This window comes from Ammospiza nelsoni, chromosome 16 (assembly GCF_027579445.1).
Source record: "Ammospiza nelsoni isolate bAmmNel1 chromosome 16, bAmmNel1.pri, whole genome shotgun sequence".
NCBI lineage: Eukaryota > Metazoa > Chordata > Aves > Passeriformes > Passerellidae > Ammospiza > Ammospiza nelsoni.
The window spans coordinates 18,545,715-18,570,773 of record NC_080648.1 but is presented as its reverse complement, the minus strand read 5'-3'; the positions used below and the strand labels follow the sequence as shown (position 1 = coordinate 18,570,773).

Below are 25,059 nucleotides of genomic sequence, written 5' to 3'. Positions count from 1 at the left end.
TTGGGCTCCATCCTCAGCTTCCAAGAAATTCGGGTGAAGCCCAGCATGCGATTGCAATTCATTATTTCTGCTGTGTTCACATTATCCCAGTAAAATGATGGCATTTCAGACTGGTTAGAAGATGCCATTAAACACCATTTTTACAGCTCTGACATTTAAGATTTGAGCTTTGGAGTTGGTGTTTGCCCCCAGGATGGTCCCCAGGAGGCTGGTTTGTCCCTGGCTGTGTCCTCTCTGCAGCCTGAGCTCGTGTTGAGCTCTGGGCACACGGAGCTGGTCCATGTCAGGCACAAATTCTGGGGTTTTACACAATAAAAGACTCCTTGGCTGCATGGAACTGCTTATCCCAAAGGGGCTCCCAGATGTTCTCAGTGCTCTTGCCAAGCTCCTGCCAGGGTCCAGCAGGTTTGGTGCATTTCCTCACCAGGTTACTGATAACTTCAATTATTGGTGAACCTGGAAATATATTGTATATTATACATAATACATTGACATTTCAAAATAAAGAAGTGTAAATGTTGAACTTGTCAAAGTCTGGCTGGAGGAGCAGCACAGAGAGGAACCCTCAGAAGGGAGTGCACTGATGTCCAGTGCCTGAGCCCATGGGTCAGCTGATAAAATCCTTCCTGGAGGAGGGGGGTGGCAGTAAATAGCCTTATCCAATCCATCACAGGCCTGGCACAGCTGCAGAGCACAATGAAGGATATTCCCTGAGGGCACAACAGGGAGCCTTAGGTTAAAAAAATAACAAGTGGAATACTTCTAATGAAGGGATCTGTTGATTTGAGATCAAACCACATTAAAATATTGCGACAAGACTGCTGAGGCAGCATTAGATGTGGGCACTAATTGTGCTCCTGATACAGGAGATGGGAGGTGCTGAGGAAGGTGACCTGATGTGCCCAGGGGGATGTGTCCCCAAGGAGCAGAGCATGGAGGGGAAATTATCTCCAGGGGCTGGACACGGGGAGCTGCATCCTTGAGGAGCTGAGAGGGGACACAGGGGGGGACACGGGTCAGGGGGGCTGTTCTGCCATCCTGTCACCCTGGGCTCTGCCCTGGCCCCAGCACAAACAGGGGGACAAGCAGTGACACAGGTCAGCGGTCTGTCCCATGCCATCCTGTCACCCTGGGCTCTGCTCTGGCCCCAGCACAAACAGGGGGACAAGCAGTGACATGGGTCAGGGGGCTGTTCTGCCATCCTGGGCTCCTGCCTTGGCCCCAGCCCACGCCTATCTGGGCTCCTGCAACAACAAATCCAGAATTAAAACCCAGCATTTTTAATTCCTCATTTCTCTCCTAGCCTTTTCCTTTTTACCCTTTTTGGCTCGCAGGCAGAGTTCCTGCAGCTGGCTGCAGCCACGCTGCACGTGTTCCTACCCCAAACAAACACAGCGCTGGCCTGCCAGCCTCAAACACAGCAATTACTAAAAATAATTTCTAAAAATCCGCCCAGCCCAGCCCAAGCCCTGGTGAGTCCAAGGGAAGCCTTGGAGGGATGTGCCTCTCACAGCCTCCCCTCCTGCAGCCCCTGCCCGGGGCAAGGATGGGTTGGGGGTCCCTGCTGGGGTCCTTGGGGGACTCCTGCTGCCCCTCGGCCACTGCTCACTGCTGGCTTTGCTGAGCAGAATGGGGCTGAAACAGCTCAAAGCTCTCGGGCTAAATATATCCCCGTTGCTGGGGAAATAAATAATAAACACAGTGTGATGGGGATGTCATTGGTTCTGCTGGGGCTGGGGCTGCAGCACTCCGGGTACCACACAGGGCAACAAAACTCAACAAAAACTGGGCAAAACCAACAACAGCCAAACCCAAACTTGGCAAAAAATAACCAGCGGCAAAACAGAGGCAAAAGCAGCATGTGCATCTCCCAGACTCAGAAATATTAATGATAACGGCTGCAGCAAAATTAATGAGCTTTAAAAAGGAACAAAGCATCTCCAGGATCTGTGGGAGTGGGAGAGGGAGGGCAGCTGGGCACAGGGCAGATGGGGCTGCCCCATCCCTGTCCTCATCCATGGGGCCAGCGGAGGTGGCACTGTCCCAGCCCGGTGTCACTGAGGTGCCACTGCAGTGCCACGGGCAGGGCTGGGGCTGGCTGAGGTACCCAGGGCAGAACTTGTTTGCTCCAGAGCTGGGGCAGCCTTGGGAAAAGCTCCCTGCTGGCTGCCAGGACAGCAGGGACATGGTGCCATGGGCTGGAAATGAGCACTCACCTCTGTGTGACCATGAGAGGGGCTTTGGACAAGGGATTGAGGGACAGGACTGGCTCCCAGTGCCAGAGGGCAGGCATGGATGGGATATTGGGAATTAGGAATTGTTCATGGTGGGCAGGCCCTGGCACAGGGTGCCCAGAGCAGCTGGAGCTGCCCCTGGATCCCTGGCAGTGCCCAAGGCCAGGCTGGACAGGGCTGGAGCAGCCTGGGGTAGTGGGAGGTGTCCCTGCCATGGCAGGGGTGGCACTGGATGGGCTTTAAGCCCTTTCCAGCCCCCTGTGCCAGGGAGATGATCACCCCAGTGGAACCTTCACTGCCAGCCACATTCCAGCCCTTGTGGGGCTCATCCCCGGAGCTCTCCCATCCCCTGTCCTTCCTGCCCTGCTCTTCACCCACAGCTAGCTGTGAGCAAGAGCTCTGAGCACGCTGCAGATATTTAATTATGGTTGCCGGGGTAAGCTGGTCCTGGGGCAGGGCAGGCCTGGGGAGCAGCTGATGGGGGCTGTGGGGGCTCCCAGAGGGATGGCAGGGACACAGAAATCCCCCGTGGAGATGGGATTGCTCCAGCTCCAGACCCTGCTCTGCCATCCCCTCCTAATCCAAGCCGGGCTGGTCTCCGGGGCACCCGGCCCCTGCAGACTTTTTCCCTTCCTGCCTGCGTCAGTGAGTTTAGAGCCCAGGTGTGATTTTCTAGACCCTTTTGTCTGAGCTTTAGAAGCAGAATAAGCTTCATTAGCAAAGGGAGGATTTACAATAAGTAATAGGTAGGTGCTACCTTGTGAGCTGTCAGCCTCGTGCTAAATTACCTGTAAACAATCAGCTCCTCACCCAGAGAACAGAGCTTTAAACGGCCATTTCTCTAAAAACCTCTGCTTTTAATCATTATTTTCCAAAAGCTAAAAATCTGAATTAGCCCAATTGTACAAACTGTAATTGCTTTGAGGTTTCTGGTTTGGAGTATTAAACCAGCACACACTCACTAACATGTCTCTCCACTCTTGGGCTCTGGCTCTGTGCAGGTGATTTCCCCTTCATCTGCCCCAGATCCATCCCGTTCATGCTCTGCTGGTGCCATGAACCAGGGCTGTGCTCTCTTCTCCAGGCAGCCAGGGACAGGACAAGAGGAGATGGCCTCGAGCATCCCCAACCCCAGTCCACCTGCAAACCAAACCCAACCCAACCACAACCCAACACCGAACACAACATCAAACCCAGCCCAACTAATCCAACAACCCAACTCACTCCCTGCCCAAACGCAGCCCAACACCAAGCCCAGCCCACCCCAATTAATCCAACTGCCCCCAAACCCAGCCCAAACTCACGGTGTGTTTGTGGAACATCAGCCATCGATGTGAAACATGGCAGGGCTGCACCAAGAGACTCTTCTGATGCCAGCTCCAACAGCCACCATTGCACCTTCTCTTTTTTTTGTGACTGACCAGAGGCCACGAGATAGTCTCTGCCATTCAGCAGTGTCACCACCCACCTTTCGTTTCATTTTGACTGATTTCTTTAATAGTAACCATCAAATGCTGTGTCAGGCTGGTTTAAAAAAATATTTCCTACCTTTAATTTCTCTTGGAATAAACCAATGTTTACTACAGTGTTAAAGCTGGCCCAAAATGGGAACATTTAGTAAGCGTTCCAGACAAGTTTTTCTTGTTGGAAAATTTTAATTAAAAAAAACAATATTCCACTGGCTCTCCTGTAAGAGCAATAACTTCTGCCTCGGTTTGATTTCCTTTCCTCCAGGAGACATCTCGTAAATACATGTGTGTGGGACTTTTGTTCCCAGAAACCCTCTAGGTAGCACATCCAAGAGCTCCCAAGTGCCTCTGAAAAGGAATTACTGTGGTCTTGGAGTAACTGGAGTATCCAAGGAGCCAGAGGGGGACCCTGCACAGAGAGGTTTTGTGGGGGCACGGCGGGAGCAGCGCGGTGCAGTGCTCACACAGCATTGCTAAGCAGGTCCCAAACACCCTGTGCCCAAATAATGCCTTTTGGAGGGCTCTTGGCAGGTTTGCAATCCCCGTTCATCCCCAGCACTGCTCCAGCAGCATCCTGGCAAGGCAGGAGGGAGCTCGGCACAGGACAGGTACAAACACACACAAACAGTGCTGACAGGTGAAGGATGGAGGGTTTTTAGAATCCTTTCCATCAGCCCTCCCCATCCTCTCCCAGCCCCAGGGAGGGGCTCTCACACCCACCCCAGGCACCCCCAGGTCCCAGCCACAGCCACAGAGCGATGCTGGGGCTGGATAAAGCCTGGCCTCAGCCTAAGCCAAGGCTGGATACAGCCCAGGCCTGTCTGATGCCAGGGCTGGATAAAGCCTGGCCTCGTCCTTGGCCTCAGGAAAGACAAGAAATAGCACAAAAGTTGGCTATAAAATCCAAGGATGGAGATGAACCAGCAACGTGCTAGGGAAACACCGGATTTTATCCCTACAAGCCCCTGGCCCTCTTCATCCAACACCTGAGAACAGAGACCATGAGACAGTTTGGGGACCTCACCCCTGCCCAAGCCATACCAGCCACCTGAGAGTGCTCCCCAAGGTGTCAGAGGGCTATGGAGAGGGGGTGATCCCATGGGAATGAGCTGTGCCACCCACCCTGGAAAGCAGGAAAAAAATTATTGCCTTTTTCCTCTTTTTTTCCCCAAGACAAAAGCCCAGGAAGTTTAATTACTGTGCACAAAATGTGAAGAAGGCTGAAATTTCAGCTGCCTTCTCTCTAAGTGACACCACAGAGCGAAGGAAGCAGCAGCTCCAGGCTTGGGGTCGGGGGCTTTGGAGCCTCTTGGTGACCAGCCTCAAATGTCCTCTGCTTCTCTCCTTACAGCTCTTCTAAAAATATCGAATATAGATCTTTTCCTCATAATATTTTAAGATACTCTATTTATACATTAATCCTTTCAAAAATAAAAAGTGACACATAGAGCAATTCAGTCACTCAGAGTCTTTAAAACTGTTACAAAAGCCACGACATCCATCCCCAGCGCCACGGCCTGGGGGCCGACACTTTCTTTATATAAAATATGATTCCAGCTCTCAAAATCCCGGCTCTGCAGCCAAACAGGGCTCCTTGTCCCACCCTCCCCCTTCAGCACAACCTGGAACGTTGAGGGGTTTGCACTCCCACCCTGCCCAGCCCTCGTGGCGTGTCCATGGAGGCAGGAGCTGGGCTGGGGCAGCCAAAGGCTCCTCCTGGCCCTGCACAGCCCCACCTTGGCCACTCCAACAACAAGGATGGCAATAATTCACCTGGCACAACCAGCACTGCACAGACTTGGCACACACGAGGCTGCAAGCAAGGGGAGGGCTGAAAAACGAGGCTGGAGAGAGGCAGAGGCAGCTCCAGCAGGGCCTGGGCACGGGTGGGAGCACGGAGGGGTCTGTACAGTGGGATTTGGGAAGGGCAGGTACCAAACAGCCAAACAACAGGAGTGGGGTTGGCCTGGGGCTGCAGCAGGAAGGCAGCACGGGCTGCTCACCTCACACAGACTGAGGGCTACCCCACAAAATCAAAATCCTGGAAATATAAAAGAAGACTTTGAGAGGTTTGGTCCAAAGCATCCTCTCTGCAGTGAGCAGGTGCCTGCTGAGCCCTGCCAGCCCTGGGCCCTGCAGAGCCCTCCCGGGGCTCACTCTTGCCAGCAAGAGCCACCAGCACTGTGGTGGCATAAGGAGGGGACACCTGCCAGGGCTGCCCGGCCACCATGGGGGCTCAGCCCCCCTGCCCTTCCCCTGCCAGCACCGAGGGCTGTGCCTGGGGCTCCAGGGAAGCACGGGGAGCACAGGACCCTGCAGGGTGCAGCCAGGGAATGTCCCCCTGCAGGAAACGCCCCTGGGGCAGCTCCGGCCATTCCCAGTCTTCAGCTCGGCCTCTCGGAGCACTTGGCTGTCCCTGGGCTGGTTCTCCATCGCTGGGATGGGCACTGGAGTCTCTCCATATCCCCAGGAGCGCTGCAGGACGAGAGGCGATGTCTGACGCACACAAACATCCACAGCGGGCACAGGGCTGTCCCCACCCCGGTCACACGGGGGCACAGGGGCCTGCAGGACTGGCCATGGATACCATGGAATGCTCAGCAGCGGCTCTGTGCACCCCACAGTTATAGGAACTCCACGTAGTTCTCGGGGATCAGTCCTGTCTTGCCGTTGAGGGTCCCTTCCAGCCAGCCGGGCTCCTGGGATGGGTGAACTGCAGAGACAGGGGAAGGGCACGTCAGACCTTTCATTTGGGCTCATTTTTAAGGGTACTAACAGAGTTAAAGATCATCTTCGAGGTCCCTTCTGACCCAAACCATTCCATGGCTCTGTGAACACACCAAGGGGCTGAGGCAGCTCAAGTGCTCTGTCCCTGCCTGCTACCCATAGGACTCCTTGGCCTTTCCTTCACCAAGTGAGCTGCAGACTCCAAATACTCTCTGGGGCTGCTGGGCTGAGGCAAGTGAAGCATTTGGGCTCAAAACTTCCTCTTGATTTGAGCTAAGATCTCGTGGAAGTTGGAGAGAACGTGGTTAGCTCCATCACAGGGTAACTCTGCACATCCCGCCTTGGCCTGGGCCCAGGCTGGGAGGGAAATTGCATTAGGGAACAATCCCAGGGGGAAATTAAACCCTGCAACTTGATTGTGCGCAACCAGAAACCTGATCAGTCCTCAAAAGCCTTTCCTTATTCAATCAACCCCCAAATATTTGCTGATTGTGAGGAGGCAGGCCAGGGCTACGCCTGCAGGCAGAGGAACATCCCCCCTCCCACAGCCACGGTGGGAAGCCTGTGCTCCAGAGCTCCTGGAGCTCCCTGAGCTGCTGTGACTCGGCAGCTCTGCCCTCACTCCCTCACTCGTGTGTGGGCCAGGGAACTGGAGCTCTCAAAGTGCCACTGTGCCCTGTGGGTGCTGCTCAGCCCCAAAGCCCAGCTGGGCCAAGCTGCTGCTCAGCCACATGCCAGCCCCACAGCAGCTCAAAGTGGAACCTGGCTCCAAGTATTGCCAAGACTCCTTTGCCTTCACTGGGGTTTGAAAAGGCCTTGATCACAGCAAGAGTCCCACCAAGCCAGGCTGGTTCTACCTCATGTCCCCCAGCCAACGTGAGCCCTGGCTGTGCTGCTGAGTGACTGGAACACGCTGTGTACTTTTTCCCTTGAATAATCCATTGATTTTTATCAGCAAACATAATGTATTTAATTCAAACTTGTTCCCCTCCTAGCTGCTCTGATTCCCACGGGCCCTCAGAGGGGAGACCATGTTTATTTATAAGATGACTATGGAGCTGCTTCAGAGAAGGATTGTCTTTAATTCACATGTATTCATTCTCCTCCCCTTTCTGCTGTGTTCGCCTCTATATCCCTGGGCAAAAACAGTGCATGTGGTAGCAGCTTCCCAAATGACAATGCTTAACATTTAAAAGCCAAGAATGACTTGGAAAGCAGTAAAAAGTCTTCTCGTTACACTGGGATTATAACTAAGCCAGAGCTGCTCAGCTCCATGGGGCACAAACTCTTGGTGCAGGAAACACCAAATCTGAGTTCATTAGCATGGTCTGAGTGAGCAAAGCCCACCTGCTCCAGCGCTCATATCCTGAGGGAAAAAGCGCACGTGGCTTTCCCATCTCCTGCACAAAGCATTACAGCAGCTACCCTGAGTATTTCTGGTGCTGATATCCAGAATCTCATCTCCCTTGCACAGAACAACTCAGGGAATGGCAAATGCTGAGGCAGGCACAGCTCACCAGGGTCTCCCGTGAGCTTAGAGGAGGGGTCAGGAGGCACAGGAGGGTTTGGAGGAGGCCAGGGGGTGTGCAGGGCCTGTGGGACAGGTTGGAAGCAGGGCTGGCCATGGCCTGAGGGGCCCAGAGGCTGTGCAGGGCCTGTGGCACAGGCTGGGAGCAGAGCTAGCCCTGGCCTGAGGGGCCCAGCACTCACCGTTGTCGAACACAGTGCCGGCCGTGAAGGAGAGCTCGGAGTCATGCTCGGCTTTGCAGGCGTAGAGAGCGCGGGCCTTGCGCAGGGGGGAGCTGCAAGAGAGGCACCAGAGTGGGCACAGGGCCCCCACACCCCTCACAGGGCTGGGCACCCCACACCCCTCACAGGGCTGGGCACACCACACCCTTCACAGGGCTGGGCACCCCACGGCCCTCACAGGGCTGGGCACCCCACAACCTTCACAGGCTGGGCACACCCCACGGCCCTCACAGGGCTGGGCACACCCCACGGCCCTCACAGGGCTGGGCACCCCACGGCCCTCACAGGGCTGGGCACACCCCACGGCCCTCACAGGGCTGGGCACCCCACGGCCCTCACAGGGCTGGGCATCCCACGGCCCTCACAGGGCTGGGCACACCCCACGGCCCTCACAGGGCTGGGCATACCCCACGGCCCTCACAGGGCTGGGCACCCCACGGCCCTCACAGGGCTGGGCACACCCCACGGCCCTCACAGGGCTGGGCACCCCACGGCCCTCACAGGGCTGGGCACCCCACGGCCCTCACAGGGCTGGGCACACCACAGCCCTCACAGGGCTGGGCACCCCACAGCCCTCACAGGGCTCTGCCGCTCTGCTGGGCTACCTTGTTGCCCAGGAGGGAGGGAGACACCAGCAGAGGCTGAAGGCTCTCGGGATGAGCCACGTTTCACCCCAGTGCAGATCCCAGTCTGAGCCCAGCTGGACTGGAGCCCACACTGGTGCCCAAACAGCACCAGCCCAAGCCAGGGGTCCCCTCGTCTCCTCCAGGCTGGAGTCGGAATGTTCTGTATCTGAGGGGCCATCACTGGCCAGAGGCTGGCAAAGAGCAAAGGTGGCAGCAGGTGCTGGCACTGACCCACTGCCCCGGGCCTGCTCTGCCAAACCCATCCAAGTGCAGCTGCAACCATTAGGACAATTTCACAAGGAAGAATTAGCACTTGGGGAAGGTTATTTCAAAACACAAAGACAAGCAGGTCTGTGAAGAATCTGCTGCACTTCTTTAGAGCCTGTACCTGAAGGTAGAAAAGATTTAACAGCCATTAGATTTTGCTGGAAGTGTCAGCGTGCCCACGCTGCAGGGGAGGGAATTGGAGCAGCGAGAGCCAGGAATGGAGCAACTGCTGGCAGAGAGAGGAAAATGAGGGAGCTCAGGGCTCCCCAGGCACAGCACAGGCACACAGAGCTGTCCCTGCACCTGGAATTCCCACCCATCCTTCCCAGCTTTGGGCTGGAGCAGGGCTGGTGGAAAGCTGGGACACTGCCAGGCTGTGGTGACAGTGACAGTGCCAGCCAGGCGCTGGTCATTCGAGCAGCCAGACACATCCAGCACTGCTGCTCAGCTGGGACACGGCCACAGGAAGGGATGAAGCATCCCAGGAGCTGCTGGGGTGAGGAACAAGGTGTCACCATTCTCAGATCAGTCATTTACCAGTTTTTATCTTTCCAAGGACTTGAAGTTCCTGAGTTCCTCGGATGAGCCCAGGGAAGCAGCAAGGCAAGAGCAGCTCCCCTTCACACCAAACTCCCAGGAGCTGGGAATGGCTTTGGCTTTGCTGCTAAGAGATGGAGATCTCTCTTCTCCAAATTCCAGCTGCCTGATATGAGCAGCTCCCAAACACTTAAAAACCAGGATGGGCAAACAATCCTTCCACTCCAGAGGGTCCTTCACTGCCAGGAGGCACCGCTCACATGGAGTGCTTGAGACCATCAGGTGGAAAACAAAAGGAATTTCCAGGCTCACGGTGCACTCAGGGCATGATGGCATCGCTGGTGCCAAGGGCACAGGACCCTGGGCAGTGCCAGCTGTGGTGCTACCCCAGAGCACACTTCTTACCTGTTACAGAGCACAGCAAAGCCAGCACAGCACTGAGCTGAGCTGAGCTGGGCCCAGCAGGGACACCGAGCACAGCTCCTGCTCCCTTCACCTGGGGGCAGGCTCCAGCCTGGCTCAGGGCGCTCCAAGGGGCTCTCTGGGAGGGTTTGAGGCTTTGAAAGCTCCCCTCTTGCTGAGTGCAGACAGTGCTTGGGAGGGTTTGAGCAGTATGCCAAGGGAAAGGGAGGTGAAGTGGGGGAAACCAGGGAAATCCAACAGAAGCAGCAAAAGCAACAAGAAGCCAAGCAAATTGTGCAACAGACCTGATGGGGGATGAGTCGCTGGACGTAGAGGAGGTGGGCATAGGACTTGATGGCGCAGAGAACATGGGCCAGGACGGTGAGAGGGGTGACGTTGGGCTTGGATTCTGAGGGCTGCAAGACATAACCAGAGACCTTATCAACGTGCCAGCACAGCAACAAACAGCAACCAGAGACACACAGACGGCAGCCGACGATAGCGAGTGCCTTGGGGATATTCTGAGCGTGAGACACAGCTACAGAATGAGGTGCCAAGACCTTGGGGAGTGTTTCAAGGCTGAGTCTGCATTCATCTGGACAACAAGAGCTGGATCTTCCAGTCAAACCCCACTCCATTGCCCATCCATGGCACTTGGCACCCCGTGTGCTGCAGCACGGCCACTTACCTGCCTGTGCTTCCCCCAGAGCTCCCAGAAAGAGCTGCTGGTATTTCTGGTCGTTAATGATGCCTGCGAGCAGCCTCCACCCCCTCTGTCTGTCACTTGTGGTGCTCACACATTCAGTGTATAAAAATGACATTGATTTTGTTCTCCATGTTTTTACATCCCTTTTTCCCCTTGTGCTGATTCCTGAAGCCACAGCTTCAGGAGTCAACTGGAGCTGAGTCGAGTTACTGAACTGGTAATTTCACACAGAAGTTTTTGGGTCCTTCCAAACTGTTCAATTCAGGTCATTCTCAAGTTCACCAAAAAGCAATTATTGTACCAAAATACCAGCGTGATTAGTTTACTGCTTCTCTGCTTAGCACTCATTGGTATTCCCTATCCAATTCAGATTAGAAACTCCATCCCTGATAAAACACCAGAAATCTCTCTCCACACTGCAAGTGCCTCTGTAAAAACAAAAAGTTTTGTAAAAGCATCTTGACTTATGTTTCCTCCTTGAGCGAGGGACAGTACCTCTGATCACACAGGTCTGATGAGGTGGGGACAGGGCACAACCCCCAGAATTGTGTCCTTATCCCTCAGCTGGGGCCTCCTGGGGTAGAGGGAAGGGATTCAGGGAATGGTGGCTCCAGAACACGTGGAGAACCTCAGCTCTGCAGGAGCTCAGACCAAGGTTTAACCTTGCCCAGTGTCCTCTGGCTGCCACTACAGGGGGATATTTATGACATGGATGCTTTCCCCATGGAAATTGGACCATCTCTGCTTAAGGCCAAACTCTTGGCTGGTAAATGGAGATGTGGGAGCAGCAGAACAGCAGAAGCTGTGTCACTGGATTCAACAGACACTGATTAATTCCCTCTGAAATTACAGGCAACACCTTTATTATGTCAGAAGATTACACTTATAGAGAAATGGATACAGCAGCGTGTGCAGCATGACTTCACCAGAGGCTGGAAAACATGGAATGCTGTCAGGCAGGCTATCAACGAGATCCTCCAAATGTTCTGCTAATAATCATCACTATTTAAAACAATCCTTCAGCATTCTATCATAAAAACTGTCCATCTTTTGAAAAATGAGCTTTCCTTGGTCTTTACCAAACCTGACAGCCATTGGTACTTACCAGATACTCCATCTATCCCCACCCCCTAATGGGAGGTGCTACCAAGGTCACAAATAATCCCAAACTGCCAAAATTAACCATTTAAACACCACTTCTTTCAAAGTGATAGCTTAGCAATTCCCTTCTCCAAGAGGAGCCTGCCCAAGGTGGGACTAGGAGGGGCAATGAGCTGGTGACCAAAATGTGGCTGAGCCTGTCCTGCTGAGAGTGGCCACCAACACCCACCAACCCTCTCAGCACTGTGGCTGTGGGCAGCAGGCTCGAGGTGCAAGAGGCCATGGCACTGGGTGTGCCAGCACAGGATGGGCACCGTGACATGGCACTGGTGTGCCAGTGATGGGATGGGCACTGTGACATGGCACTGGGTGTGCCAGCACAGGATGGGCACAGTGTCTGCCACCAGCCCTGGTCCTCTCCACTGCACAAAGGAAGGAAAATCCAGTGACAGAGGGCTCCAGGACTGGAAATTGCTACTGCACTTTTTGAGATGAAATCATGGCAAAAGAATGCAGCTCTCATTTCTCCTCAAGGCGCTGTCACTGCTCCACCACTGTGTGCCTGCTCCGCTCATGCCAGCGGGGAATGCAACCAGCAGGATCTCAGAATTATCAGGGAAAAAAGCCTGAAATTGGCCCAGCCTCTGCCTGAGAAGTTACCAGTAGTTTGGAGCAGGATTTTGGTGTCTTTGGATCCTTGGTGCCACAGAAAACACTCTGTGCCCAGCAAACCCACAGAGAGAGAGGGTCACTAATTCCAGTGTGTGCATTGGGGTGTGCAGAGCACCCATCAGGTGCTCACAGAGGAGATGAACATGGTCCTATGGTGACCAAGCTGCTCTGCAAGTCCTTCCAGAACATTTCCTCAAGAAGAACCCATGGACAGCTCAGGACTCACCAGAGCTGCTGCCCAGCACCGACAGACCCTGGGGTATGATGGGTATGAAGGGTTCACCTCCCTCCCATGAAACACAGGTATTTATTTTCAAGCTGCTGCTTGAGTTTCACCTTCCTGAGCTTTTGTGACTGCCAGACCCAAGTCCTGCCTCGCTGGAGATGTCAGTACACAGGAGGGAACGGGCTATCCCGAGGTCTCTGGTGTTTTGGAAAACAGTTTTCTTGTAGGATCCAATTTCCTTTGTTTCTCACAAAAAGAGCAGAGATGGTGAGAGGCTGAGGGGAAGTTCTGGCAGCTGCCTGCAGGCAGCAAATGTCAGCTGGACGTTTTTTTCTTCTTCTTACTCAGGAGGGCTTTGCGAGGGGCTCTTCCTGTTGGGTGCACAGTGGAAACAAAACAGAGAAAATTGCTAAGAACCAAAACCATCAGAAGCAGGAAACAAAGCAATGGCTCAAATTAGTCTTCCAAGGTGGGAATGGACCTTTCCCTAGCAGAAGCAGCTGGGGGAACTCCACAAGTCCGTAGCCCAAGGCATCTTGAGGCTGGTCTGACTGCGCCTCGGAGGCAGTGGCTGTGATCCCACAGGGAGGGAGCTCTGCTGGGCATGGGCTGGGCAAGGGGGGCACTGTGCCACAGCACCTGCAGGGGCACCTGCATCTTCCACTCCATGTGTCCCTCTGGCAATCCCACTCTTCCAGCAAACACAATACTTGGAAACGAATTTAGGAGCTAAATCCTCCTCCCTGCTTCCCCTGCCGGCCGTACCACTGCCTTTCCCATGCAGATGTTTAGTTTGCTGCCCCAACATGTGAAAAAAAGCAGTAACTCTTGTTTCAAGACTCTGCTGGAGTTGTTAGAGGTAAAAAAAAAAATGTTTGTGCTTTCTCCTAAGCTGCCTCTTCATTGCTCTTCCTCCCCCAGCTGCCTCTGGCGCTCCTCGGCCGGCTCAGGCCCCCAGGCATGTGCAGCTCTCAGAGCCCCTCTCAGCAGGTCTCCAGACAACTTCTGCTGCTTTGATCTCCTGGCCGAGAGGACATCAGCTCCACTTCAAACATGTTTACAACCTGTTTATTTTTGTGGAACTCAGGGCTATTTCTGCCACAGAACATCTCAGAGCTATGGATGGGCAGAGCCCACTGATGCATTCCAGCCCTTTCATGAAATCACCTCAAGAATAAACAACAATATTCCCCTTCTGACATGATCAGTACCTGACTGCAGAAAAATACATCAAGGACCACCCAGCCCTTTGCTCCCTGATCTGTTCCTATAGAACAAAGCTGCGGAACATAAGGTTCTTCTCAAAGGTAACAAGAAAAAAGAAAATTACAGCTTTATGTAATGCCAGAGCACTTCAGCTCTGCTGAAACAAGGACAAGACTGCAGCTCACCAGCAGCCATGGCTCTGTTGCCTAAATGAAATGGAAGGCAGCGTGGGTTTGGGAAGCTGATGGAGCTCAAGCAGTGCAGCAGGTCCCAGCAAAGCTTGGAGTGATAGTCTCTAGGAAGCAGCTCCTGGGCACCCCTGGCAGAACCCCAGACCTGACCACCAGCTCACAGGACTCCAGTCTGGCAGGGCTCTTCCTGTGCTTGGTACTTTAATGCAAGAAAAATTATGTTTAATTTTCTGCACTGTTACTCTCTCAGAAGCAATGCTGCTGCATGCTCATTTGGGTGGGAAAAATTGAAAGAAATTTAAAGAAATAAGCAGCTGGAATGGCCTGTGGTCAGCATCACTTGATCAAACTGGTCCAAAAAGCCTCAAATTCTTCAGTACAGACCTTCCCCACATCTCCATTTACCAGTTCCCCATCTCCATCAGCACAGATTTCAGAATCTTCTTTCCAACAACACGGACGTGTCCCTCTGTAATCCTGATGACACTTAGCACATGGGTTTGTCTTGTCACTTTGCTGCTTGGCTGATTTCCCGTGTGTGGGAATATTTCCCTGCTTTAGTCATTTCAGAAACCATCCAAAAGCTTTTCCACTTGACTAGGAGAGAGCCCAGGATGAGCTCTGGCTCTGGGGAGGAGCTGCTGTCCCACATTCCCATCTCCAGGCGCAGACGGTGGTGCTCGATGGTGCACAGGGAGGAGGTGACAGGTACAGAATGCTGGCACGGAGCTCAGAGCCTGCTGCTAGTGCTGGAGACAGTCGGGGAGCAAGCAGAGAGTCAGCAGTGGGAGAGTTCTCAGCATGAGCAAGCGCTGCAGGCACTGCAGGAAGGAGGCTGCAGCACCAGCCTGGTGCCAGCACAGGTGTCCTCGGCCAGGTGAGCTCCAGGTAATGGGACATGGTGACATCTTAACAGGGAACAGCATTTCAGTGACAGCTGCACAACTTGATCGAACCAGAATTACCAGTACCACCAGCAAGCCACAGACCCAGCAGTGGCTGCTCTCACATGGTCCCAGCACTGGGACAGGCAGGGGAGATAGGCAGGGCAGGGAATGGAGGCAGCCACAGCTCCTCATGAACCTGCCTGGACAGGACCTGGAGTCACAGAATGGCCTGGGGCTGCAAGGGACCTTAAAGCCCATGCAGTGCCACCCCAACCTTCCACGGTCCCAGGCTGCTCCCAGCCCTGTCCAGCCTGGCCTTGGGCACTGCCAGGGACCCAGGGGCAGCCGCAGCTGCTCTGGGCACCCCGTGCCACCTGCCCACCCTCCCAGGGAAGGATTGCTTCCCAATATCTCACTCCACCTTTTGCTCAGCAGCTGCATTTTCTGCTCCATCAATACTCCCCTCCCTCTTCCTCTCTGCCCAAAAGGCTCTCAGCTGACTCAAAATCAGGCTGGAAGGTTTTATGTTGAACCAAGTGCTTTTAAACTGTGTTAAAGCTCTTAATTATTAATAGAAAAGTTGTAATGTGGCAGCAGAGAGCCAAAGCAGCAGTTTAGGAGGGAAGTGTTGGTAAATCAGGAGCCAGTGCCTTAGTCATGGCTTCTCCATCGTGCCACAGCTTCTAACATGAGATAATGCTGCAAGGCTGGGCGCATTAGTCACCAACAAATTCTGTTTGCAATTAAGCAGAACTCAACAGCCCTCCAGAAATCTCACTCCTCTCTGGCATTCAATGCACTGCAATCTTACATCCCCCTGAAAAGAAAACTCTCCCATCTGCCACCCCAACAGCCATATGGGATCCTTGGAAAATGAAGGAAATTAAAGTCCCTGTGGGATCACAGCTCCCAGCTCAGCTGTGGGGGGTTTAGGAGGATCAAATATTTGAGCTAAACACATCCTGTGCCCCGGGCGGCCCCACGGCACTGCCGAGCTGGCTCTGCCAGCCAGCAGCAGCCAAACGGAGCTGTGTGGCTGAGGGTGACCTCCTTTTGGGAGCTCAGAGCTGCAGGGAAGGGGGCGACACAGAAGGGTGCTGTCCTTGCTGCCAGCCACCACCACCTGCCCCAGGGAGGGCAGCCCTGACCCCTGCCCAAGGCTCCGGGGGGTTCAGCCCTGCAGCACCCACCCCGTGCTGCCCCAGCACCCTGGGAGCCTGGCTTTGGGTGCAAAGTGAGGGAATTTGGTCCTTGTTTCCCCAAGCTGAGCCCTGCTCTGGCTGGCAGAGCTGTTCTGCTGCAGGAAGGATCCTGGATGGCCCAAGGCAGGCAATGGGGGATCCCCTGCTCTGCCCCACAAGCTCCCAGGGGGGAAAACAGTGCTCTGCCACCCCCCAAGGAGGGCACAGACCTCAGGATGGCAGCACAACTCCCCCCAGGACTGCACTGTCAGCTCTCCAAAGGGAGAGAGGCTCCTCTCACTTTTTAAGCTGTTTCTGGAAACGACCAGAACAGTTATTCCCCACTGTAAAAAATTCATTCCTGGCTAAGGAAAATTCCCAACATAACTTGATAGGAGGCCACTTCCAGGCTCAGATCCTAACAGAAAACAAAGACAGCTCCTCTGAGCCTCATTAGCACCACGGGCTCAAACTCTCATTTTTCAGTGTGTAAATCTCCTCCCTGCACGAGGAGCCAGCGCTGCCCACGGAGAGCACACGCAGTGGGAAAAACAATGGGGATTACTTGGGCCTGAGAAGGTGATTTAAGAATAATGGATGATTAAAGAGAATGCATAATAATTTTCTGCATCTTCTTGGTTTCCCTGATTTCGTTTTGTCCGTTTGGCTTCATGCTGCTTTGCTCTGCAGCATTCTGCACACACCAGTTACAAAAGCTGATCAGAGCTTTTCTCTGCAAACCCCACAGACCACAACACTGAAACAATCCAACTTGATCATATTTATCAAAAGAAACACCATGTTAGTTCTGTTCTTTCTTTTTCCATCTTTTTTTTGAGTTAAAACCACCAAACTGTAATAACATTTTTGCCTCAGCAGCTCTAACCAGCACAACTCTCCTCCTGCAGTCGCACAGCTGGGAGGTGTGAGCACCACAACCCTCCCAGTTTACTGGCCCAGCCTCAATTTCTCTCTCTGCCATCAAGCTGGACATGTAGCCTTGGAGAACCTTCCCAGTAATCAAATAGAGCAGAGATTAATGCATTCAATTGACTTTTTCATGGTTAGCTATTTTTCCACTCCTTTTCCTGTGTGCTTTCCCCAATCTCCCTGCGCTGCACCCACTGCTGTGATGTCCAACCCAGCTCCCCAGCAGTTCCCTCCCCTGTGCCCAGCCAGGACACCTTCCCTGAGGATCCCCCACTGCCAGCCCAGGGCACGGTGCCAGCCTGGGGACAGGCAGGGGCTGTGACAATGTCCCAGCTTAGCACTGCCCTGTCACCGGTGTCTGCACAGCAGCCACGGGATTGGGTTACCCCCACGTGAGGGGAAAGCAGAGGCCTTGCAGCTCCAGCTAATTTAGGAGATTAATTAGGCACAAGGATCCCCTTTCAGAGGAGACACGATGTCTCTGTGAGCAGCAGCCCTGCTCTGCTCAGTCCTTTGGGGGCATTGTCAGCCTTCTGCTGGGGAAGGGGAAATGGGATGGGGTGGGAGGGGTGGCCCATGGGGTGGTCCCCATCTGAACGCTGCTCACGTCCCCCGTGCCAGCCCAGCTCCCTCCAGCCAGGCCACGGGGGAGCTGTGGGATGCTTTCAGCACTCCAGGGCTGTGTGCTGGGGCTGGAGCCCAGCACTGCCTCAGGAACACCCCAGAGCTGTCAAAAGACTTACAAGGGAGAGTCTGGGCCATGTCCCCGGTTCTGAATTTGACCTCTCTGCAAAAAGAGGAACCAAAGAATGCACTTGGCCATTTCTCTACTATATTTCACCTGGGGTGACATTTATAGGTGGCAGGAAGACCTAATGTACCATCACTCTGCTTTCAGCAGGCTCAATGAAAGGTTTGGCTGGGCTCACACTTGAGATTCTGCCCAAAGGAAACTCAGACACTGACTGAGCAATGGGGCTGGGAGCAGAGCTGGATGGGGGGCTGAGCAGGCTGGGGCAGGCAGAACACCCAGGACCCCAAAATCAAAGGGGGGAAGGCAGGCAGTGACTGGGACAGATTTCAAATCCTGCTCCATTTGAAAGTAAAATTTCCATTAGCCAATATTTGTCTGAGGCAGTTTCTTTGAAGAAGATGCTGCGATCTCCACACTAATTACAGGAATTAGGAAAGCAAGTGCAAGATCTCTTTTTTTTCCAAGGCTTTCCAGAAAGCTGCCTCTTAAGCATCATGTGCTGCTGAAGTTTAAGGTGCATTTTTAGAACTCTTGCAAGGAAATCTAAATTAATTCAGCTTGCGAGAAGCACCCTTAGATGTTCCCAGAGCATCACCCAAATAGAACAGCGCTCTTCAAAGGCAGAAACAACTGAGGAGTCTCCTGAGGGGCAGCACTGGGAAAAGCTGGGATGGTGGGAGTCAGGCTGCAGGAGCTGCGGGGTGGCCTGGAGTGCAGAGCCTCTGAAGTTCATCTGTCCATCTGTCTGTCCATCTGCAGCCTCTCACACACCCCTGTGCCACCAGAGCCCATGGCCAGGGCCAGGCAGAGGATTCAGAGCCACCCAACTCCTCCTGCTGCCGTTAGCAGAGGGCTCTCAGCCTGACACATTGCCATTGTTTGAGGGGATGGGATGAAGGAAATGTTTTGATCTGTGATGACTGGGTCACATGGGGCTGCCCACAGGGCTGGAGACTTCTTTTATGAGAGTATTTGGCTCCACTTTCAAGTTCAATTTGTGGAAAGTTTCTAGACCAAGAGCTGACTGAAAAGTGAAGGAGCTCAAGCTTTGCACAGCTGCTGTGCCAAACTCCAGGGCCCGTGGAGAGCCCACACAGCAGGAAAACACAGCCCAGCTTTCCCCACAGCACACAGAGATGCTGGGGCCTTCTCTTGCCCAAACAGCCTGGAACATCCCACCTCAAAGGGAAATCCACCTCTGTCCTCCCCAAACCGACCCCTGCTCCTGCAGCCCACAGGCATTGCTCCTTTCCACACATCCTAAAATTCCTCCTGGAAGGATACAGATGCTCAGAAAATACATTATTTAAGCACAACAAAGGAAGGAATTCATGGAATTGCTAAGGTTGGAAAAGACCTCCAAGATCATAAAGTTCAACCTTCTACATGGAATCTGTACATATACATGTATATATGGAGATATAGATATAAATTTAAAGATTATATGGCCATCAGCAACTAAGCCTCAAGTATATTTATCTGTGGAGTCTACTGAGTTTGCTGCTTGTGTTTCCATGAGCCAGGTTTGAGGACATTTGCCAGAGCCCTGAATCACTCTGGTTTATGGAGCTTTCTCACCACAGGCATGATCTAGGGCTCCCAAGCTAAAACTGCTCTAAAAGAAACAAACACACAGACACCCTCACAACAGTCTGCACCAAAAAAAAATAAATAAGTCACAGGATAGTTTGAATGTTATGTCATCTGGAATCAGCCAAGCAGCAGACTGGGAATTTTAGGAGCTTTTCTCAAGTATGAGGATTGGGAGATAGGCGGGTTCTGTTCTAGCCTGGCAGCAATCTCTGCTCCTCCTGAGCACAAACCAACCCCGTGTGAGGCACAGAGGATGCCAACCCTGAGCAGCCACACAAGGAGGTATTGAGGGGAGGTGAAATAATCGAGTACCCTGACCCTGCCTGGAAGGCAACACTTCAAGAAGCAAAAGCCTGGGCTGGGGATCAGGGTTGGGAGCCACCAGGGCACCTCTCGCACCAGCTCCAGCCATCCCACCCTGCTGGAACCACAGATATTGGGTGTAAAACCCCCTGTCCCAGCCTGGGACCACAGCTGGGAACTGGTCTGCTCCTCTTAAAGAGCCATTCAGATAAGGCTGTTCTGGAGCTGCTCTGATGACAAGATTTTACCTAATCCCCCAAAAATGCCATTTCTTGTTTGGCAGCTGAAGATCCGCCCCTCGAGGCTGGCCCCGGCGATCCAAACCCAGATTAGAGCCCAGTTTTGGGATCTGGGCTGAGCTTGAGTGGCTGCAGGGAGCAGATGGGGGCACACACTTCCCCCGGCCCCAGCGTCCAGCTGGGTCCCTGCAGCCACCCAGGGGTGCCCGGCACGCCCGGGGTGCTCAGCCCCCAGGAAGGGCAGCAGGGGACACGGCAGCAGGGGAGGGTCCCCAGGGAGCCCCAGCCCTGCTCTGCTGGCCCCAGCACGCCTCTCCCAGCTCTTGGCTTGCTCCAGGGCCGCCGTGGCTCCCGGCCAGGCGGCCACAATGCACTGGAAGGAAGAAGAAACAGCTTTGTTTTGCCCAAAGCCTCGCAATCAATCAAGTTCCTATTTCCTCGCAGTTCCATGGTCCCACCCCAGGCAGCTCCCGGCCATGGAGAGCCCCTGTGCTGAACGCAGGGTTTGCAATTCCATGTCAACAGAGAACCAGAAAACGAAATTAACGTGAAATAGAAATGTGAAATAGAAACGTCTTTGCTACAGCGAGAACCACGCAGGGCCCTGAGGGTCCAGTGTAAAATGCGAGCCTCTGGAGCAGGCTGGCAGCACCACCCCTGCCAGCACCATCCCCTGGCACCCCCTGGGCACCAGCTCCCCATCCAGGAGGAACACACAGAATCCCAGAGCCATTCAGGCTGGAAATGACTTCCAAGAGCATCAAGTCCCAGCTGTGCCCGATGCCCACCCTGTCCCAGGCCAGAGCCCCCAGTGCCACCTCCAGCCCTTCCTTGGGCACTCCAGGGATGGGCACTCCAACCCTCCCTGGGCAGTTCCAGTGCCTGAGCTCCCTTTCCATGGGGAAATTCCTCCTGATTTGGACCCCTCTGAGCACAAGTCACTGTTTATATACTGACACACAACAAAACAAAACACCAGTGCATTTTCCTGGCCTCTTTCCAAGCTAAAGTGGGGCTGAATATCAGGGTGGGAGGAGAGCGGGTGAGAATCCAGGCTCCTCAGGGACAGCAGCAGCTGATTTATGAGTAAATTTCTTAAACAGAAGTCCCAGAGATGCCATTTCAGAGGGACATTCCCAAAGTGGCTGCCGGGAAGGCAGGATGAGGGTGGGACCTGCGCCTCTGCACCTCTAATTGCCATTATTCTTCAGGAATATAAACAACAGGAGCCACCCAGCAGAGCCATGAAAGCTCAGCAGAAAAGGGCCTGGGAGCACAGGGACAGGAACTGCAGGTCAGGCAGGTGAAGGACTCATTCCTGGCTCAGCACAGCCCCTCTGCTGAGCACAGATGGGCAGCACAGCCCAGCACAGCCTGCTCTCTCCTGCAGCCCTGCCCAGCTCCCCAGGACAGGCACCAGCAGCAGGGAAAGGTCTGTTTGCCTGACCTCACGTGCTCCTGCTTTCATGTGCCCCAGCTGATAACTGTCAAAGAAACCTGCATTTTTAAGAGACCATTTTTCCAAAGAAACTCTAACCTCCCCTGTTTGATCCATTGCTCCTGGATCCCTGGCAGTGCCCAAGACCAGGCTGGACAGGGCTGGAGCAACCTGGGACAGTGGAAGGTGTCCCTGCCTGTGGGATAAATGAACTTGAAGGTCATCCCAAGCCAAAGCAGTGTGTGTTCCATGATGCTGGCATGCTGAGGGCCTTCAGGGCAGAGCACAGGAACGGAGCAATAGGAGGAAGGTGCAGCATCACCCCAGCCCCACAGCTCCGGTGTGCTGTCCCCTGTCCCCCTGCCCCACAGCTCCCTCCCAGCCACCTGGAGAAGTCCCTGATAGAGACAGTAATGGTTGAAATTTCTCTCATTAGAAGTCATGGAAAGAGAAATGTTCAATTTTAACTGGGATGCCTAATGAAGATTTATTTATGTGGGAATAACCACTCTTCCTTGGAGTAACTGGGTTATTTTTTCATGTCCACTAGACCTTAGATCTGCTCCTCATTTCTTTCCATACCCACAGAGGGCAAGAAATAGCCATACTTGGTCAGTGAGGAAATGAAATTAAATGCAAATAGACATGCACTGACTAAATCTGAGTTTCCCAAGGTTATTATTTCCCTAAATGCCAAGTCCCTGGGGTGAAGGAGGGGCAGCATCAGCCTGGGCCAGGGCTGGCAGTGTGGGGGCTCAGCCTGGCCCATGGCCCCATCTCCAGCAGTGCCCTGGGCTGAGGATGGGCACCAGCACTGGGAACACTGGCAGGCCTGGAGGCACTAATGAACATGTGATGGGTGTTACACTGGTTCTATCTCCTGGGCTGGAACCATCCAGTGCCCCCCCAGCACAGGCAGGGTCACCTTCCACTGTCCCAGGTCACTCCAAGCCCTGACCAGCCTGGCCTTGGGCACTCTCAGGGATGAAGCAGCCCCAGCTGCTCTGGCCACCCTGTGCCAGGGCCTGCCCACCCTGCCAGGGAAAAATTCCTGCCCAATACCCCATCTAACCCTCTCCTATCAGTATGAAGCCATTCCCTTGTCCTTCCCCTGGCTCAGCTAAGGACACGTCTCTGCCAGAGGCACACTGCTTTCTGCTTCATGCTTGGCTTTTCCTAAGGAAGATGCTCTCTGCAGGGCAGGACAAAGACACCCAACAGGACACACAAACCTGCTGTGAGACCCAGCAGTGCTTTGGGCACCATCCCTGCCCAGGCTCTGGTGCCCAGGCAGCTGCAGGCACAGTGACAGCTCCTGGCACAGGACAGCAGTCCTGCTGACTCACCCAGTACAACTCCTGCCCAGAGCAGTTTTTCCATAAAAATAAACCCAGCCCTAATAAATAAATGCATTCCCATCGTAAAAGCCCGATCGGTGGCTGGGAAGGAAGAGCCTGAGCCCGGCAGCAAAACAATTTCCCTCTGGATTGGAGACTGTGGCCTGTGCTCCAGGGAAAGCACTTCAGAAGGAGCCCATTCCCCTGGGGAGGGGACAGGGGAACCAGCACCGAGGTGGGGGGACCCCAGCCCAGCACAGCCACTGCTGCAGCAGCTGGGAAGGAGCGACACTCACTCACCAGGGGGATTTAGGAGCTGGCCCAGCTCCTGGCAGAGCAGACCTGGGGGACACACGAGCATTTAGCAGGGAGCCAAGGGCTTTTGTAAACAGAAGCTCAAACAAACATCTCTCATTTCACAGATGGTGCTCACAATTTACAGCTGGCACATTTACATTTAAAGGCCACCTCGGACACATCAGTGCTCACGGCCACAAATGGGACACAAGAAATGTCCCAGGCCTGCAGCCTCAACATTTGCACTCCAAGGAGCCTCCCTCTGAAATCCACAGGAGTTATTTCCACAGGAATGTCAGTAGGATATTCTGAATCAATATATCATCAGAATGACCCAACTCCTTTCCCTGCAGCTTCCCAGTTTGGGTGGGCATAGGCTCCCAATGGGCTCATAGGGGCTGCCAGGAGAGATCCCCTCCTGAACAGCTCCCCAGCACTGCAGCCCTGGTTCACAGCTAAAAATCACAGAACATTGTGAGGAACACAAGGAAAACCCCAAAGTTCTGAAGGAGAGCTCAGGAGCACAAACCCCGAGGCAGCTCCAGACCCTCCCATGGCCACAGACCCTAAATGTGGGCAGGTGATTCCAGGGGAGCCCCAGAACCCCACACAGCAGCAGCAGCTGCCCCAGCCCGGGGCACAGTGCGTGGCTGCCCGGGGCTGCCTGCAGAGCCCACATTTCTCAGCTGCCTGGCCAAACAGAAGCGGCTTTATGGACACAGGATTTGGGCAGGCCGCGGAGCAGGGCCGGAGCTGCTGGACACTGGCACCATTCAGACACCCTGCCCTGGCCCAGCCTGCAAACACAGGGCAGGGCTGGGCACAGACCCGCTGCTGGCAGCCTCCTCACCCTCCTCATCCTCACCAAAGCCAGCCCCACCGAGGGCAGAACCCCATGGAGCTCTCACAAACACAGTCCCTGCTCCTGGGTAAGCCAGGGGAGTGACAGCCACACACACTTAGAATAAAATCAAGATAGCTGCTTCATTGAAAGACTGGATTAAAGACATTTGATTTAAATATTTGGGGTCACAGAGAATATTTGCCCTGTGGTAGCCCCCTGAGGATCCATATTTCAAACTTCAGCCCAACACAGACCAAAACCCTGTGTGCTCCTGCATGTGCAGAAATTATCTCACAATCACCGGGCTTGTGGAAAAGCACCAAATGCCACCAGCACAGTCAGAGCCACGAGCTGCCAGTGCTGTCCTGCTCAGCCCTGTTTCAGCTCACAGAGCTAAAGGCTCTGGAGCTGGCACAAACACCTGGTTGAGTGCCAGCCTGCTCACCTAATCCCTGGGGAACAGCACGGTGCCTCCGCTCCCCAGAGCCTCACATGGCTTTAACTCACTTATGCTGCTGAATTCCTCTGCAACTTCCCCTAAGAAAGAAATCATCAGGAAGAGACAACTCTTGGAATCTGAAAAACTGTGAATTTGGCAGCCAATCCTTGTAAGGTCTCAGCAAGACCCACGCTCACAAACCTCATTCTGTGACAAGACACACCATTTTTTCCCCCTTGAAGGATAAACTAAAGCCATCCTATTGAGGAATGGGATGTGACTGCAGAGCTTCAACCAGGCACGAGAGAGAGAAGCATCTTTGCTCTGTAGGTATCATATGTAAAGCACAGCCTTGATTTAGAGGCGTCCTACCTTTGGGAGGTCTGTCCTGCTGTGGGATGATCCCCATGGAGCAGGCACGGCACAGGGTTGGGCATCCCTGGATGAGGACAGGCCACTGTGGGGCTGCTGCAGCTCAGGGTTTAGTGGCAGGAGGAGGATGATGGAAGCAGAGCAGATGGTGAAGCTGGATGAAGCCTGTGTCTGTTCTACACTTACCTTCCTGCCTGGAGAGCCTGGCAGGGCCTGGAGCCATCCCGAATGCCAGAGAGAGAGCTGCACCCCAAACCCCAAACCCAACCCAGCCAAGGCAACAGCTCACCAGGCCCACAGCTCCTGTCCCAGCACCCACTGGCCCCCAGCTA

At 54.0% G+C, this 25,059-nt stretch overlaps 1 protein-coding gene across 3 annotated transcripts in view; it reads right to left on the bottom strand.

The window, feature by feature from the left end:
- Positions 1–3,680: 3,680 nt before the first annotated feature.
- Positions 3,681–25,059, bottom strand: part of ARHGAP26 (Rho GTPase activating protein 26) — a 100,715-nt gene continuing 79,336 nt past the window's right edge. The window contains exons 21-23 of one of the 3 annotated variants that reach the window (XM_059483644.1): positions 10,317–10,427; positions 8,141–8,232; positions 3,681–6,416 (exon numbers count right to left, since the gene is read on the bottom strand). In XM_059483644.1, coding sequence (XP_059339627.1) covers positions 6,328–6,416; positions 8,141–8,232; positions 10,317–10,427 — 292 coding nt within the window. In that variant the 3' untranslated portion in view covers positions 3,681–6,327. Of the gene's footprint in view, positions 6,417–8,140; positions 8,233–10,316; positions 13,088–25,059 lie in introns of all 3 variants that reach the window. The other 2 variants (XR_009419567.1, XM_059483645.1) reach the window with 2 other exon arrangements.